The sequence below is a fragment of the Dendrobates tinctorius genome, unplaced genomic scaffold (genome assembly GCF_039654945.1).
Source record: "Dendrobates tinctorius isolate UK_male_01 unplaced genomic scaffold, ASM3965494v1 ptg000060l, whole genome shotgun sequence".
Classification (NCBI taxonomy): domain Eukaryota; kingdom Metazoa; phylum Chordata; class Amphibia; order Anura; family Dendrobatidae; genus Dendrobates; species Dendrobates tinctorius.
In genome coordinates, this window is record NW_027361728.1 from 71,936,527 (window position 1) to 71,953,950 (window position 17,424).

Here is a 17,424-nt window from a genome sequence, read left to right on the forward strand (position 1 = left end):
ATGTTAAGGTGGAGAAAGAGGAGTGGCCACTTGATGCAGCGCTTGCCATCCACTGGAGCACATGCTCTTTCTGAGCCTCATCTACAAGGCGCACTGTTGTGCATCTGCCAAAGAAAGGGAGTCAAGTAACCTATCCGGTAAGAGATGTCAGTGGTCTCTGGATAGGACGAGATGGTGTTTGTTCAGTTAAGCTTTCATTAACACCTAACCCACGTACACGTTGGACACCAAGCCTATCCCCCCTTCTACCACGACCTCTTTGTCCCACTCATGTTGTATGTGCTCTTCCCCTCTTGTAACCTATTTCACAACCTTAGGCCCACACCTATCAGTCACCTGTCACTAAAAGAACAATCACTATTAATTATCGTACATAGTTTGCCTGAACAAAACTGTTATACCTGAGGATTTTTAAGAGGAAATGAGGATTTCTCACTGAAACACACTTTTATCACAAATGATTTGGAGTAGCAAGTTGGGCCAGCTGGCTGCACCTCAATATTAGGCCTAAATATTTTTAAGTGGAAATCTGGCCTTCTGATTTCTCACTGAACAACAGTCTATCACAAACGATTTGGAGTAGCAAATAGGGTCTCCTGGATGCACCCAAATATTAGGCCAAATGATTTTTAAATGAAAATCTGGACTTTTGATGTCTCATTGAAACAGTTTTATCACAAATGATTTTCATTAGCAAATGGGGCCTCTTGAGACTGCGCCAGCAAAACAAGATGACCGCTTTTTTATATAGACATGTGCAGACACTGGTCAGATTTGGAAAATGAGACTCAGTCATTAACAAAGTGGCTCGGTCCTTAAGGGATTAAGCTCTGTGGAATTAATGGCGCTATACAAGCAAATATAAATAAATAAAATATACACATTTTTTGGGATCATTTTGGTGTTGCTATAAACAAACAGCCATACACACATCTCTATCTAATTTATCTGTCAATCTCTTCAGCTCAAGAAATACAAGAGACAGATAACCAACTCCATAAAGATAAGTTTTATTAGGGCAATTTCACTTTATTTTCATACAACATGATCAACTATTAGCAGTAAGAATAAAATAAGCATAAAAAACTGCAGCTGAAGACAGAGTACATTGGTTTCAGCAACTACAAGCAAAAAAGAAAATCTGTGGTTATACAACTGCAAAATCAAGCGCATCTGTCCTTCTAGCAGATGAAGAGTCTAACAATTCAATTTAAGTGCAACTTAAGTATTTGCCAGTGTGACTCCTGGGTAATAAAATGGTCCAATAATATTATTAATAATAATAATAGCAATAATACATTTTAGCTTTGGTTTACAACAATATACTGTTTGGTGAGTGCAATTTATTAAGTACTTATATACAAATCATCTGCTAAAAGAACAAATTAAAGAAATTTCAAAAGAAAATCACACTATTGCTACAGCGAATGTGCGCTGTTTGTTTTTGCCTGCTAATGTATATAAAGTGTACATTTCACAGAAACACAGTAGAGGCCTCTATTTTGTGTACTGAGCTAATACTTTTGAGAATGCGGCTAATAATATTTTAAAGGTGTTTTTCCATTAGGACAAAGCCTTTTAATATGCCATATTAGGATAAACATGGGTAAAATTTCTACTTGAGGGTAGTTCCTAGGTGACGTAGAGAAGCTTAGGCTGGCTTTACACTTACCACTTTTTGCGGCCCGTTATTGAGGCCCGTTTTTGCATGCCATATTGCTGCATTTTTTTGTATTGTACCGCAATAACGGGCCGCAAAAAATGTTTGTGGATCGCTGTTTTTTCTTTCCCAATACTATGGAAATAGTATTGGAGAAAAAAAACGGCGTTCCGCAAAACCAGAAGTGATGGCGCGCCGCAAAAACAAACTTCTGGTTAGTTTTTGCGGCCCCATTTATTTAATTGGGCGCCGTGTCTGTAAGCCATGAAAAATAGCTCAATATCTTTTCACGGCCGTAGGGCACATGGCGCACCATTGAATTTTTGCGGGACGATTTTGAGGCCCCATAAAAAGCTATTGGGGCCGCAAAATCGGCCAGCAAACATACAGTAAGTGTAAAACCAGCCTTATAGGACATGCCATGGTTTGGTGGTATTTTAACTTTACCTCCTACATCTCAGCCAAAAGTATTTCACCTAGCTAACTATTATCCTACTTTGCACTTACAAGGGGCAAGAATCATGAAACAGCTGTCTACAAATGAAGGTCTTTTGCTTTTAGAGAAGATTAGTTTGTCCAACAATCCTAAGTCATGTGGCAAGGCTCATTCTAGGGTCACTATTAACTTGAAGGGTAACTTCCTCCAATAGACAATCAGCCTTCTTCTTCTTGTAAGAGAGGATTAAGATATATAAATATTATTAGGGAGGGTAACTGTACCTTCTCCACTAGCAGGGTAAAAAGTTTACATAGTGATCTATTCATTAGAAAAGCATCATGCATTTCTATATTTTCCCTGCAGTGGCTGGACCTATGTTCATTAGCTGATCACCAACTGTATATAAAAAATGTCTAGTTCTGATGGAAAAACCTTTTTAGAATTTGGAAGCATCTAAATAAAAAATAGGTTGCAGGCTTGAGAACCTAACATATGAGTCTCACATGCCAACCTTTCTGCAATGTATTGATGCCGGGGTACAGCATGTTCCACCATGGGGAGCTGATTAGCATTGTGCTTACTTTATGCTCAACCAGTCACAGAATGAATGTACTGAGGCAAAAAACCTCAGCACTGAAATGATACAGAACAGAAATATCTTCGTTCTCATTTCGATGCTGAGGTGTTTTGCCTACATGAAGCCAGGACTGCAGTCCTTTCCTCGAGCTTGTACATTTCGGGATCAGTAGTGCCGGACTTTTCTCCAAAATGAATGTAGTGATTCATGGCCGTGGTCAATTTTGATATCAGTAGCATCAGCTTGTCACTTGGTGCAGATCATCGGCAGTACCGGTTAGCTTTTTGCAGTACAGGCAAGGGACAAATGTAAAGAGTGCACAAAGCCAGTACATCAAAGCTCCATCAGACTATTTTTTGATGATTACCAACTTATCGGCAGTACCCATAAGTGGTCACTAAACATGTTTGAAGACTCTCCAATAACCATTCTAAATGTGATTGACTCAGTCCACTAAATAGCCTCCTCCACTATGTACAGGTGACAGGTGCACTTTAAGGTTCGTGGAAATCAGTATTTTTTTTGTCTTGTGAATAATAAACTACAAAACTGTTAGAAATTGAATTGAATAGTTATATACCCTTAATATAGTTCATTGTCTGTGATACCTTAAACATGCAGTTCTTTGTTTGAGTAATGTATGGATTACTTGATCTACCTTTGAATGGCTGAACTATCTGCACTGCTTGTGTGATGCTCAGGCAGATATGGACCAGTGAGTCTGTAATTTTTAGTCATATGATCTTAGAATTATGGTATATCTGCCTAGCTAAAAAATCCTGGCAAAGTACAAGCTGATCACATAAAGCAAAGCAACCTTTTTAGGGGGTATGGAGTGCTAACTCTGTGCCACTTTGCAAGCAATTTTGTTTAGCCTGTCATTTTATAAGCCATAACAAAACTTTGTGTAATTATAGACATTTTTATTCAAAATAAGATCTTACTATAATACATGTTTCTCTCTTTATTTTGACTATATACAGAAGTGCAAAAAGTCAACTTCTCCCTATCCGTTCCGACATGCAAAATTGCAGCATAATCAACCTTCAAGAGTTTGCACACTCTTACTCGCTACGTAAACTTTGAATATTTGGATTATCAACAAAAGAAAAAAAAATTCCCTTGATTTATTGATTATGCAGCTTATTTATAACAAGGCCTGATATTCAGGGATTTCCAAAAATATTAAAACAATATCTTAACATTTGAAATGGATACAGTAGAAAATAAATTTTTACTCTAATATCTAGGAACTATTTTCTCATAACTAATTACAAACAAAATAACTCATCAAAATATTAGTTAATTGTCTGCCAGGATTGTTGCCGCAGCAACAACGTAACACCTTACTTTTCGTGATTACATAATATAAGATATCCATACAAAAAGATCTTTGTTCTCTTAGTGAAAACTAACAATGACTGATATTCTTACATTGTAATATTAAGTCAGCAAAATAGAAATCATTTCGTTAACAATAATACAAATACTTATATGACAATACATGTAAATTCAGAACTGAGTATGGTATGAAGAAAATAAAACTACTTTTTATTCTTTTTTTTTTTGTATTTTGGAAAAGTTTTCAGTAAAACCTATGTCAACGAAAAAAAAAAAACCTATAAACTTAACAGTATTTAACTTGCAATAAAAATGAAAACATTCTAATAAATGTATGAAATTAAAAATTACATTAGAACAAGAGAAAAAAGTACTATTCAATGATGTAAGTAAGAATCATAAAATGCAAAGTCACTTAAACTTTCTTAACTGAAATTACATCGGTCTGGGCTATAACCCGTAATGTAATCTAAGGCTTTTATAGATGCACAGTACAATCATTAATCTCTTCTTCAGTCCCATAACAAAAGTATCTCCTAAAGTGATTGTTATCTCATGTATCCCAACCATAATCATCTGTGACTCCTAAGGGCTGGGTCCTGCACCCAAACATTTCCCATCTACAGGGTCTCAGTAATGGATGAAAAATGGATGAACCGGTAATAAAATACTTTAATACATTAGATCAAATGATTTGGTAAGAAAAATGGTCAAGGTTAAAAATTATTCTGTCCGGCCACACAGTGCAATACATAGGCTGGGTCATGAAAAGGGAAAGGTATGGACTGACCTTTGGGGCATTATGGCAGTTGCCAAGGTCCAGTGGCCAAACAGGGCGCACAATTCTTGAGTCAGATGTATTATACTGGTGCTGCATAAATGTAATAATTGTATGCTTTTCTTTTGGAGTGTTGCAGCTCCTCCACTCTCATCCCGGTGTGTCTTGCCGGAATCCTAACAAACAATACCATGTGTCCGCTACAGTGCCGATCAAATACAGCCTTCCGGAAGCCAGTGGGAGATCACAGTGGAGAGTGGGAGGTAAGTCTTTTATAATTTCTGCAACTCTTTGGGACCATTGAAAAAGACATAGTCAAGGGACGCCACCATTAAAATTTTGTTGCACAAAATTCTTTTAAATAGTTATGTTCAAGTGAATCATAAATCAGATAACCCTCAAGTGCTTAATAATTATGATGGTTGGTAATACGCCAATGACTGGGGATCCAAATCACTGCCAGTCCATCCATTATCTTCTATATTTACTTTTTATCCATAGATACGCTATATGTCACCATACATATGGTGGCTCCTGTGGTAACAACATGTTGCATGAGCCTGATCGTTCTACTTTAAAAATACTATCTGTTCTACAGGCTGTCTTTTTTGTGTGCTGCTTTAATAATGAGTGATCTGAATACATGTTTTACCATTTGAGTGAACTGATACATAGCAAACTCTGTCCAGGTTTCATTGCATACACTGTACAAGATTTTTCACCACTGTGATATTGATGAACCATCCTTAATCACTTCCCGACAAAGCTATTTTCCATTTTTGCACTTTTTGTTTTTTCATCCCCCTTTTCCGAGCTTCTTAATTTTGACTAAATTAATGAGGAAAAAATTTTGGAACTTTTTTTGGAGTGTTATATACCACCGAAATGTACCCAAGAACACATACAGTAATACTGTATGGATGAGCAATATAATAGCGATAAATTTTTTAACAAACTTTTTGGAGGCTTATATATCAACAAAGTGTACCCAAGAACACGTAATACCCTATGGATGAGCAATATAATACCGATACATGATTAAACAAGTTTTTTGAGGGTTATATAGCAAAGGTTATATAGTAACCCACTGTAATTTTGCAAAGAGTATATAGCAACAATACAAAGAGTAAAGAGTTTGTTTTTGTGCATAGGAAACTGCTATTTGGAGTATATACGATGTTCTAATCACCTCTTAGGCTATGTACACACGTTGCGGATTTTGCTGCGGATCTGCGGCGTTTCTGGCCCTGCGGGTCCGCAGCAGAATCTGCTGCGTTGTACAGTACCATTTTACTCTATGTAAAATGGAAACCGCTGTGCACATGCTGCGGAATTTTCCGCGCGGTTTTGCTGCGGTTTCAAGTCCGCAGAAAAAAATAACATGTCACTTCTTTTCTGTGGATTCCGCTGTGGTTTACCATCTCCTCCATTGTAGAGGTGATAAACCGCAGGGCAAAACCGCAGCCTAATCCGCAGGTAAACCGCAGGTCTTTTGACCTGAAATTTACCTGCGAATTTTACAAAAATCCACGGTGAGAAATCCGCAGCACCTAAAAACTACGTGTGCACACACCCTTATTGTTTTTTTTGCAGAGCTACAGAGACCGAATAAACGCAATTGTGACGTTTCATTTTTGTTCTCGTTACACATTTACTGATTTGGGTTAATGAATTTTATACTTTGATAGACCAAACTTTTATGGACGCGGTAATGCCAAATGTGTTTATTTTTCATTTATTTCTTTATTTTTAGTGAAGGAAAAGGGGGGTGATTTGAATTTCTATATTATGTTCTATAAACATTTTTCCCTTTTATATTTTAGCCCCTTAGGCGACTTGAACCTACGAATATCCAATAATTAAGTATATAGTAAAAAAACACGGTCTCTTATGAGTGCTAACAACCAGCTGGTCTTCCTCGGAGCCCCCCCATGTCAAGCATTGGAGCCTTCAACAAAACCATGGCTACCACAGCAATCCTATTGCACCCCCCGCACACACACTATATTGCATCACTGAGTGGAAGGTGATGGGAGTGTCTAACCATGCGCCTTTTGGGCAGTGCACTTAAAATGCTTCTGTCAGATGATGACAGCAGCATTTAAGTGGTTAACAGCAGTAGACGGAGCTCAGCTCCGCTCGCTGCTCTTAGAAGCAGTTGGTGGCTGTGTAACACAGTCATTATCCGTCAGGAAATGCAAGCTCAGTTCTTGAGCTTGCATTAAAGACAGCAATATCAAATGTGACGTAACAGTACGTCATATGTTGGGAAGAGGTTAAAATAGGCCGTGAATATAAGATGTATAAGATCAGTACAGCTCTGACAACTGACACCCAAACTAATTAGCTTTCTGCAGTACCAACAGATGCAAAATGTAAAAAGTGCTCAGATCCGGAACACCACAGCTCCGTCAGACTATTTTTTTAATAGGAGCTCATTGGCAGCCAACATCAGTGGTCACTAAACATGTTTAACTACATTTCCATAGGACCCCAAATCCGGTGGGCCATGCCACACTTGCCCTGTTTTACACTGTGCTGACAATATCCCTTGTTTTTAAGGTAAATCATTAAATTATCTCCGTAGGATCTACTACATGAAATAATGTGGTCCTAACTCCCCTCAGGTTATCCACTCTGGATATATACCACACATAAATGGCCAAAAAATGCCATGAATCATGACACCATTTCTACAACATTCATTATGTTAATACCCTATTGTACAGAATTAACTTAATTGATATATCTTGACCCAATTAGAAACCAGCCGATGCATTGCATGTGTGTCCACAGGTAAAATACCAAGTCCATCCACATAATACAATAAAAGTGTTATTGATTAAATCTGAAAAAATGTATAAAATTCAAGGATTTGTACAATGTAGCTTTTGGTATTTTTTTTTTGTATAATGGGTAAATTCATAGCTATGAGTTTACTGAACCTACATGAAGATTAATTCCTACTAGTTCATCACACGGATATACAGCTAGCACACAAGCTGGTATTCTGACATCACAGAAATAGCTCATCATTGGAAGTACACGTACAATCTACATGTACTACGTGACCAGTCGTTTCAAGAACATTACATATATAAAGCACATATTTTATCGTATATATTATATATGACTATATATTTACTCGGAATCATAAAATTTCTCCATACTTTACGTTAGTGCACTGTATGTAACATTCATACAAGGCATAAAATACTAGTATTTTTCTATGAATAATCTTCTATATAGTATAGACTTAGTTATGATACATATATACAGCATGAATATGAATTTGTGTTAAATGTTGCGATGAAATGGGAGTAGCAGCATTTTATAACATAGGAAGTGCATTATGTGACGGGATCATTGTGGACAAATCTCTGTATAAACTCCTTGTTCTTTTACAACTCTGCATCAGAATAAATGTTCCAATAGCCTATATGTTCACACGATCTCTTTCTACTATAAGAATAATTTTAGAAAGTCATATATTTTATGTTTTTTAAGGGACTGTGATTTATTGGTACAGAATAGATCCTCGCCATTGCTCTAAGATGTAACCTAAGGCAATAGAAAGTGCAAATGGTGACGATCAGGTATAGGAATTGTGAGTAAATAAAACATTCATTGATAGAAGATGTTAATAATCATATTTATTTAGTTAATTTCACATTCATCTTTGGGTATCCAAAGTCTATATACAGTAAATATATGTATATATATATACTCCCCTACCATAAGGATTTAGGTGTCAGTAAGTGATTGAGAGGTCTGACCTTTGTGACAGAGGCTGAACTAATGCAGATCACACTTTCATGTCTATCCTAAGGACAGGCTATCAATGGCATATCCCATTAAAACCCATTTATAATATTTGTAAAGGGAACTTGTGAGCAGAAAGGAAAGTCGTGGCATGGCTACATAGGCGCTAGTCCCTCAATAAGGCCGGGGTCACACTACCGAGAATACATCGCATAACAATCAGACCAGTGTTAATCTATGGGGCAGCTCATATTGCCTTATTTTTTCTCAGGCGTACTAGGCGCATGCTGCGATTGTACGGGTATATCGTCTGAGAATCTCCAATGCAAGTCTATGGGTGCGAGAAAAACTTGGAGACCACACGGACCATTTGTCTAGTCTGCGACAAATACGCACACGTTTTCCTCATTTCAGCCCATTGAGCCATTAAATTCAGTGGGGAAAATCAGTGAGAAATGTAAAGTCATACGGATGTCATATGGATGCATAGGTGCGAGAAAATTGCATCATCGCATTGTAATCGGATTACACACGGATGACCACACGGAGAAAACTTGTGCGAATCTCAGCAGGAAGACTCGGACCGATTTTTCATATGTTAAGTGTGACCCCGGCCTAAAAATGATATCTTTAGAGATCCTGTGTGTCAGTCATGACCAAACTATTGGAGCACCCATATGCAAATTAGACTAGAAGTGTACTAGGGGTGTATCAATGCACATGCAATAAATAGAGCAAATGCACAGTCACGCCCCCAGCGCATATCCTGCCTGATTTGCATTTGGCTTTTACAATAGATTTGTCAGGACCCCTAGACTTAGGGTCCCGATTCACTTAGCGACGCACCAGTGATCCCGTCAACGATGCGACCTGGTAAGGATCGCTGGTGCGTCGCTAAATGATCGCTAGTAAGCTGCCAAACAGACAGATCTCTTCAGCGACGCAGCAACGATCCAGCGATCAAACACAGCGATGCATGCTGGCCAGCGGGACGCCGACAACGAAAAAATGGCCCAGGATATTCCTGCACAATCAGCGATATCCAGCATGGGAGTCGATCGCTGCTGTGTGTCACATGTAGTGAGATCACAGGCGAGATCGCTGTTGCGCAACAAAATCAGTGACGCATTAGCGGTCTCGCTAGCGATCTCGTTATGTGAGACGGGGCCTTAAGTCACTCCAAGCAACTATGCGGCCATACAACTAATTCTGTATGTGTATACAATTATATATATAGCTTATAGCTATGGGCAGCAAGGTGGCTCAGTGGTTAGCACGCTTAACCTGCAGCGTTGAGGTCCTGGGTTCAAATCCCACCAAGAACATCATGTGCAAGGAGTTTGTATGTTCTCCCCATGTTTGAATGGGTTGCCTCCCACATTTCAAAGGCATCCTGATTTGGGAATTTAGATTGTGAGTCCCAATGTGGAGAGCAATGATAATGTGTATAAAGCGCTGCGGAATATGATGGTGCTTTATAAACTAAGCATAATAAATAATATATGTAAAAATGTGCTGACATGTTCCCTTTAAATTAGTTGCTGACACTTTTTAGATTGCTTTGCAGAATTTTGACTTAGTAATATCTGACCCCATTATCATGAAGCACAACGTAATATAAGTAATTAGGATATCTAAGTTCTAATCTGTGGGGTTTTTTTTTTACGAAGTTGCCATCATCTGCATTTTGAAGACAACACACCTTTGGAAATTACCGCGCATAGAACATGTCATCCGCCCTCCATGGCATCTCCTGTTTTCCCTGGCACACTTGGTTAAAACCACATAAGAAGATGGCATTTCTATGATGTCAATGTTACACGTTCAGTTCAGGTAAACTCATTTCTGTGAGAACTTTGGCTTGGAATACTTAACAGTGCCTGTGACTGTCCCATTGTAACATAGAAAATAAATTAGAACATGTGGTTTTTCTGCATACAACAAATAACACTGTTGAAATAATACTCGATAACGATGTACAGTCATTGGCACTTCATGGGCACAGACAATAATTCCATACTTAAAGCCTTAATGTGCTGTAAAAACATGCACGGTTGTGGTTTGCTTGGCACATTCATCTGTGTCAGACCTTTTACCACCTCTTACAATCTAGGGCAGGGAAATATCTTCCTTCTAACACTAGTCCGCATGCATCCTCCAGCTACAATGGCAATCTAAAAGTCAAGGTGCACCTTTTGTTATTTGTAAACCTTGAAAGAAAAAAAAAATTACAACGTAAAATCTTAGTCTAAAGACGTACCAACATGTTGTACAACACAGTCTGAGCTTTCAATCTGAAGACAAACATACACCAGATGTAACAGAGGATAGTACCAAGGCAGGGACGTAGCTGGAGAAGTGTGCCGAGGTCTGTGCCCCCCAATGGTTAGTGCCAGGAGGGAGATAACAATATAATCTGCCTTGTATTCATTCCCATCGGTAAAAAATGACTATCCTCTGTCATGAGATGTATGTGTGCAAACCACAGTGAGAAAAAACAGGATATGTTGTTATCATGTCTGAATAGAAATTTCACTTTAGCACAAATATCAAGAAAATAAATGTATAAATCATATACTGTAATATGTATAATGGGATTCATATTGATCTTGGCATTGTTCAGCATGCAAGATGAAAGTGTCACTGTGGGCACTGCTGTGTTTCTTGTTTGTACTGTATGCATACTATGGCTAATGGCCTTGGCCTGTACTTTCTTCAAGTTCCTTGTCTCCACAGCACAATCTAAAAAAAAAAAATATATAAATAAAGTTATTGGAATCAGTGAAATTATTATAATTTTATTGTACTAAAGGCGGAGTCTGACCCTAGTCATCGCAATGATATTCTTTTTATGCAGACATTACATGCATTTAGCCATTGAAGACTAGAGATGAGCGAACTTGCTCGGAAAACGTTTGCCAATCTCAAAGCCGACACGAACGTTGCACATTCTGATTCGTGTTCGGATTCTTGAGCATTTTCCGCAAAATTCAGTAAATGAATGAGTTTTCACTAATATCTTACCGGCGGTTCTGATGGTGGTAAGATCGTTACTGGCGGTCAGGGCACTGAGCTCTCAAAAGCTCATTCCCCAGTGGTTCTTAGTGTGGACAGTCGCATCTTGGTACCATCCATGTTGAAATATGGTTGCAGCTTGGCACCGTCCAGGTTGAAAACCATCACAGCGCAGGCTCACGATGTCATTTGACAGCGTGGGAACCGCGGCTCTCTAAGAGGCGGTAATGATTTTACCACTGATCAGAGGCAGTGTTTGTCGCCCTGTCGTGCACATGACAGTGTGGCGAACACTAGATGTTCTGGCTCCCCCTATTCAACTAAATGGGGTCTGGGTACTATTCTGGTACCTGAACTGAACATTTTTTTAACTGTTCGCCAAATCAGCCCAACCTGAATATCTAGGGGTTCGCTTATCTCTATTGATGACTACTGTATCTCTGCATATTACCATAGCAGTGCCCACCATCTTTCTATGCTTATAATTAACTATCTTTGTATACACACTTAGAATTAGAGATGCGCAAATTTGTTCGTATTCGGTTCTGAATACGATCGGAACCAAATATTGTTTTTTCAATATTCGTCGAACACAGCCGAACGTCATTATAGTCAATGGGAGTAGAAATTACCGAATATGTTCGGAACCGGTCATAAGACATACATTCGGTACGAATATTGTTCAAATATGGCTCGAATATGTCAAAATCAGATTCGGGGACAAAATCCGAACAAATTCGCTCATCTCTACTTAGAATTAACGCTGTAAATTACTGATTAGGACCGCCCAATGGAACCTTAAGCCCAGAAAAAGCAGGGATTACAATGAATAAATAACTAGTTCTGCTGAATCTTTCACCACAAAAATATATACATATATCCATCTGCTCAGATTCTCCCGTTCTATGACTTGCTATCAGAAGATACAACTGAGTTTACAATGTGATGAATTTCCTTTAAATGCTGATCCCTTGGTTTAATGGGGCACTCTGCTAACATTGTTCATGGGTGTCATTCTACTGGTACTGTAAGTGGGGTTGATGTGATGACAGGCATTTTGGCTGTAATTGGAGACACTTGGTATGTAACTGTGCAAATAAAATTGTTTATCTCAAGTCTACGTAACAAAATGTGAATAACTTAAAGAGGTTATCCACTTTTTCAGACTTTTACTTTACATGCATGCATTTGGGGCTAAAATTATTTTTGCAATTGGATTTCATTACAAATTTTGCACCATTTGACTTTTACAGTCTCTCTTATTTAATGTGAATTAACTCACAGATTCTCAATTAACTCCTTTTGCAGCCAGCACTAGACAGTGCAACACAGAGGCTATAGAAGGCAAATGACGCAAATGTTTTTTGTTTTTTTTTTAAACCCAATTGCAAAAAATTATTTTAAGCCTAAATGAATGCACTTTAATTAACAAAATGCCCAAAAAGGTAGACAACCCCTTTAACTATGCATATTTTAATGAAATATATTTGAATTACATTACATATTAGTGTCTTTTTCTGCACCAAAACATAAGAATAGCTAGGAAGAATATCCGACATGAAGATTCACAGTGCAATTACCGTAATACTGTGTGCACAATAATCTAGTGGCTGAAAAAATAGATGGATGATAAGGCTGAGTGCAGACGTACTTTTTGGCCCTGCGGATTTTTCCGCGCAGAATGGAAAAAATCCGCAGGTCAAATGACCTGCATTTTTCCTGCAGATTTCTTCCATTTTTCATGCGGTTTTTGTGCGGTTTTCCATCGCGGTTTTCCCCCTGCGGATTTGGTGACAGGGGAGAAGGAAAACTGCACAAAAGAAGTAACATGCTGCGGATTTTGTACCGCGGGAAAACCGCGCGGAAAAATCCGCAGCGTCTGCACAGCGGTTTTTTTTTTACATTGATTTTAAGGCTACTGTACATCACAATGCAGAAATGCAACGTTTCTGCGCGGTAAAATCCGCTGCGGATCCGCTGCAAATCTGCATCGTGTGCACACAGCCTAAGTGTAGAACAGACTTTCCTGGATGCATCAGTCAATACATTAATCTATGTCCCAGCAATGCGGTTATCGCAGTGATCATTGTTAGGAAAATCCTAAACAAAAATATTTAATCCTGTGATAAATCCTTTTATGGATTACGCACAATCAACACACTGATTCCAAAATGACATGCTAATTTGTTTTAACATTTTAAAGGACTTATTAAAGACTTTTAGTTATTTTTGTGCATGGGGCAAAGAACTAAGAGGTAGGTAGAGTATCTGCTCTCCCAGCAATTCAGCTGCTTCAATGCACCACCCGTCAACAGTGCGGCTCTTATTTTTCCAGGCTGCTCTGTCGGAGGGACACTGCTGACATCATGCTAATTGACAGCTGCCTTCCCACAGTTAGGTAGCGGGGAATCGGATGTCAATCAGCATGACATCAGTAGAGACGTCCCGTCAACAGAGCAGAGCAGAAGAGAAGATGCTGCTCTGTTGACGTGACGTCAGCAGAATTGCCAGCAGGAGTGGCCGGTGACGGCTCTGTGCTGGCAGAGATCGGCGCCACTGAGAAAAGGCAAGTAGTTAGCAACTATCTGTCTGTTAGTTCTTAGCCCCATACACAAAAAATAATACAAGTCTTGGATAACTCTTTTAAGGCTGTGTGCACACAACATCTTAATTCCGAAGGCCGACCAGCCAAAGTTTTCCTAGGTGAAGATACTTTAGGAAAAAGCTGGCGGTGTTTTTTCTGAGGCAGAATGGCTGGTGTTTTTTACCATTGTTTTTTGCCGGCAATGTATCCCTGTACATTCAACCATAAAAAGCAACCTGAAAAATGAACATATTACTTCGTTTAACTTCTTCACTGTTTACGAACCCTGAACCGGTTAAAAGAAATAATAAAAGACTGAACATGTAAAGAGTAATGTTATTTTTACATTAATGTGCATTATGTCCATTTTTTACGGTAGTTTAGCGGCACTTTTTCAGGCGCAATCTAAGCGGAATAGCAGAATCCGCCTAAACTAGACATTGTGTGCACACAGCCTACGCACATGTGACAATGGAACAATAGTGGCACTTACTGCTTCAAGACACGACCTCTAGAGCTGTGTAACATACTTGTGACTACTCAGATGATCTGCAGATATTATGGGTATCTGTAGACAAAACAGGTTAATAGTGAATTGAAAACATTTCCAGCCAACAATCAGCCAATGGTAGAAAACATTACAAAAGCCATTGACTTCTGAATATAAGAATAAGTAAAACGTTGTGAAACTAAATGCTACAGTAGCAAATTGATGTTAAGAAATTGCTCAGCAACTCTAAAAGAGTGTCAGCAGCTGCACAGGGAGCGAAGGGAGCAGAACATTACAGAAAACGCATGGCGCAGTAATTGCCAAGAGACCCTCTTTTGTTGGCATACACAAAGGCCTTTATTCACTGCTAACTGCGATTATAGAACCAGAAAGACAGATCTAGTGCAATGATCGGATGATACCAGAGTGGGAAATAATTCTAGGGTAGTGTTTCTATTTTCCTGTGTTCTCTTACTTTATAGGATGACGACAGGTCAATATTCTTAAAAGGTGTCTCTAGTATTAATTTTTTTTTTGCGCTCATCTTAAGCCAAAAGTGTGGAATTTTGGTGGGCAGATATACAGTATAGTGGTAGACTTTTTTAAACTGTATAATAAGGAATACTCTATTGTAATTTCCTATATAGAAGTAGACAGAAAAAAAGTATGCACATTGGAGAAAAAAGGATTTACGGTAGTTCAGCTCACCCCTCATTGATGCTGCAGCAAGGTCCGAGCAAGGACACGTCTCCACTTGGACGTCTTGGAATACTTCATAGAAAAAGGAAAGTCCAGCTCAAGGAGTAAAATCCAGAATTTTCTTTATTTATTTCATTAAAATACAAGCATGGCTGCTATAGTCATCATTGTGGTTTTTACCCTGACATGGCATAACCACACAGAAAGTGCCCAGGAGGTTCTGCACGCGTTCCAAGCGGTATTTGCTTGTATTTTAATGAAATAAATAAAGAAAATTCTGGATTTTACTCCTTGAGCTGGACTTTCCTTTTTCTATGAAGAAAAAAGTATACCACATAGTATACATTCTTCTATATCAATGAGCGTCAATGACTGATATATGCCATTGAATGTCTACCCAGTGACATATAAGGTTTCAGTAGGAGGTATACATCATTGATCGCTCTTAACTTGTACTACAAATAAAGCATGAAACAAGATTTAAATAGACCCTAAAGCCCCACAACCACCTCCCCATTCCCCCCATACACATCAGGTCGCTGTTGATGGTCTCAGCTGTTCAGTGTTGGCCACTCCCCTCTGCTATATATACTCTCCTCTGGCAATCAGAAATTGACAGTGTTAGCTTCATTCTGCCTGGTTCTGGAATTGGAGGTGTTGATTGTTTGAGGAGACTTTTGGAGTGTTGTTCAGAAGACTGTTGCTTGGTGATTTGTCTGTGTTCTTATCCTCATCCTCTCCAATTTGTTTTTGCTTCCTTTACTTCCCGGTGTTCCACTCTGTTGTTTATGAGTGCATATTTGTATGGCTAATATTTTCATTTATCCCTGTACATCTTCCGTTGTTAGTCTGATTTGTGTTTTCTTATACACTACAACTTCTAAACTCCCTGGGCGGGGGAGGGGACAGATAAGGGATGATTTAGGAGCTGAGCAAGGCACACGGTCCCAGCGTCTTCATCATTAGAAGGATTCTGGGAAGCAGCGATAGCAAGGGCACCCCTAGCTTTAGAGATAGGGAAGGCGCCCCCAAAACCGGGATTTCCTGCAACAGTGCCTTGACATGTCTTTTATGTTGCTGTTTTTAAAAAAGCCAGATAGAAAAATGTACAGTATGTCATCTTTCATTGATTCTACATGGTAGGATTATGGGTGAATGGTACATTATTGTACACCATAGCACATTTTTATAGGCATAGGCTTGACCTGACAAATTAAGTCTCAGTTTAAGGCCTTGTGCACATGACTAAGTTGTACAGTCACAAAGGCAGTCTAAGGCTACATTCACAAAGCTGGGTGACATGTCTATGTGCTGTCTGTTTTTTCTCAGGCAGCACATGGACTTATAGAGTTTCACAGAACCACACACATCAGTTTTAAAAACAGATTCATGTGTCACTTCAGTGATACTCAATGCACGTTCTATTGTTATCTGTTTAAACCAGAGGTCTCAAACTGCATTCCTCAAGAGCCGCAAACAGGTCATGTTTTCAGGATTTCCTTCGCATTGCACAAGGTGCTGGAATCATTATCTGTGCAGGTGATTAAATTATCACCTGTGCAATACAAGGAAATCCTGAAAACATGACCTGTTTGCGGCCCTTGAGGAATGCTGTTTGAGACCTCTGGTTTAAAGGATCAGATTTGGCAATTAAAGTCTATAGGCTTCTGTATAAAACGAATGACATACAGAAGAAAAACTTTGTTCTTCATCAGAGTTCTAATAGTTTTTCACTGATCCATTGTGAGTCAGTGGATAAAGCCTTTAACATTTCTGAGTATAGGGGAAAAGAGAATATCTAGCGTTGTCCGAACTGTAAGATGTAAGGGTACGGTAACTTTAGCCATGGACACCTTTAGACCTGCATGCAGGTTGCACATTAACCCACAATACTTGAACTTCCCAGCCATGGACACAAGTTTATATAGACAAACTTTGCCATACAGTCCTGTAGTCAGTAAATCTTTTAAAAGCAAACCTATTCTGGACCTCAGTTAAACCAGGATGGTGACTGTGATTGCTATAGGAAGCAAGGACCTTGTATTCTCTGAATTGTGTGCTGCAGATGTAGCTGAGCTC

At 38.8% G+C, this 17,424-nt stretch overlaps 1 protein-coding gene across 11 annotated transcripts in view; it reads right to left on the minus strand.

Annotated features, from left to right (window-relative positions):
- Nucleotides 1–994: 994 nt before the first annotated feature.
- The window catches only part of MBNL1 (muscleblind like splicing regulator 1), a 244,668-nt gene continuing 228,238 nt past the window's right edge, over nucleotides 995–17,424 (minus strand). For all 11 annotated transcript variants that reach the window (XM_073579037.1, XM_073579033.1, XM_073579036.1 and 8 more), the window contains 2 exons: nucleotides 14,650–14,724; nucleotides 995–11,299 (listed from right to left, as the gene is read on the minus strand). In XM_073579037.1, the coding sequence (XP_073435138.1) occupies nucleotides 14,668–14,724 (57 nt within the window). In that variant the 3' untranslated portion in view covers nucleotides 995–11,299; nucleotides 14,650–14,667. The remainder of the gene's footprint in view (nucleotides 11,300–14,649; nucleotides 14,725–17,424) is intronic.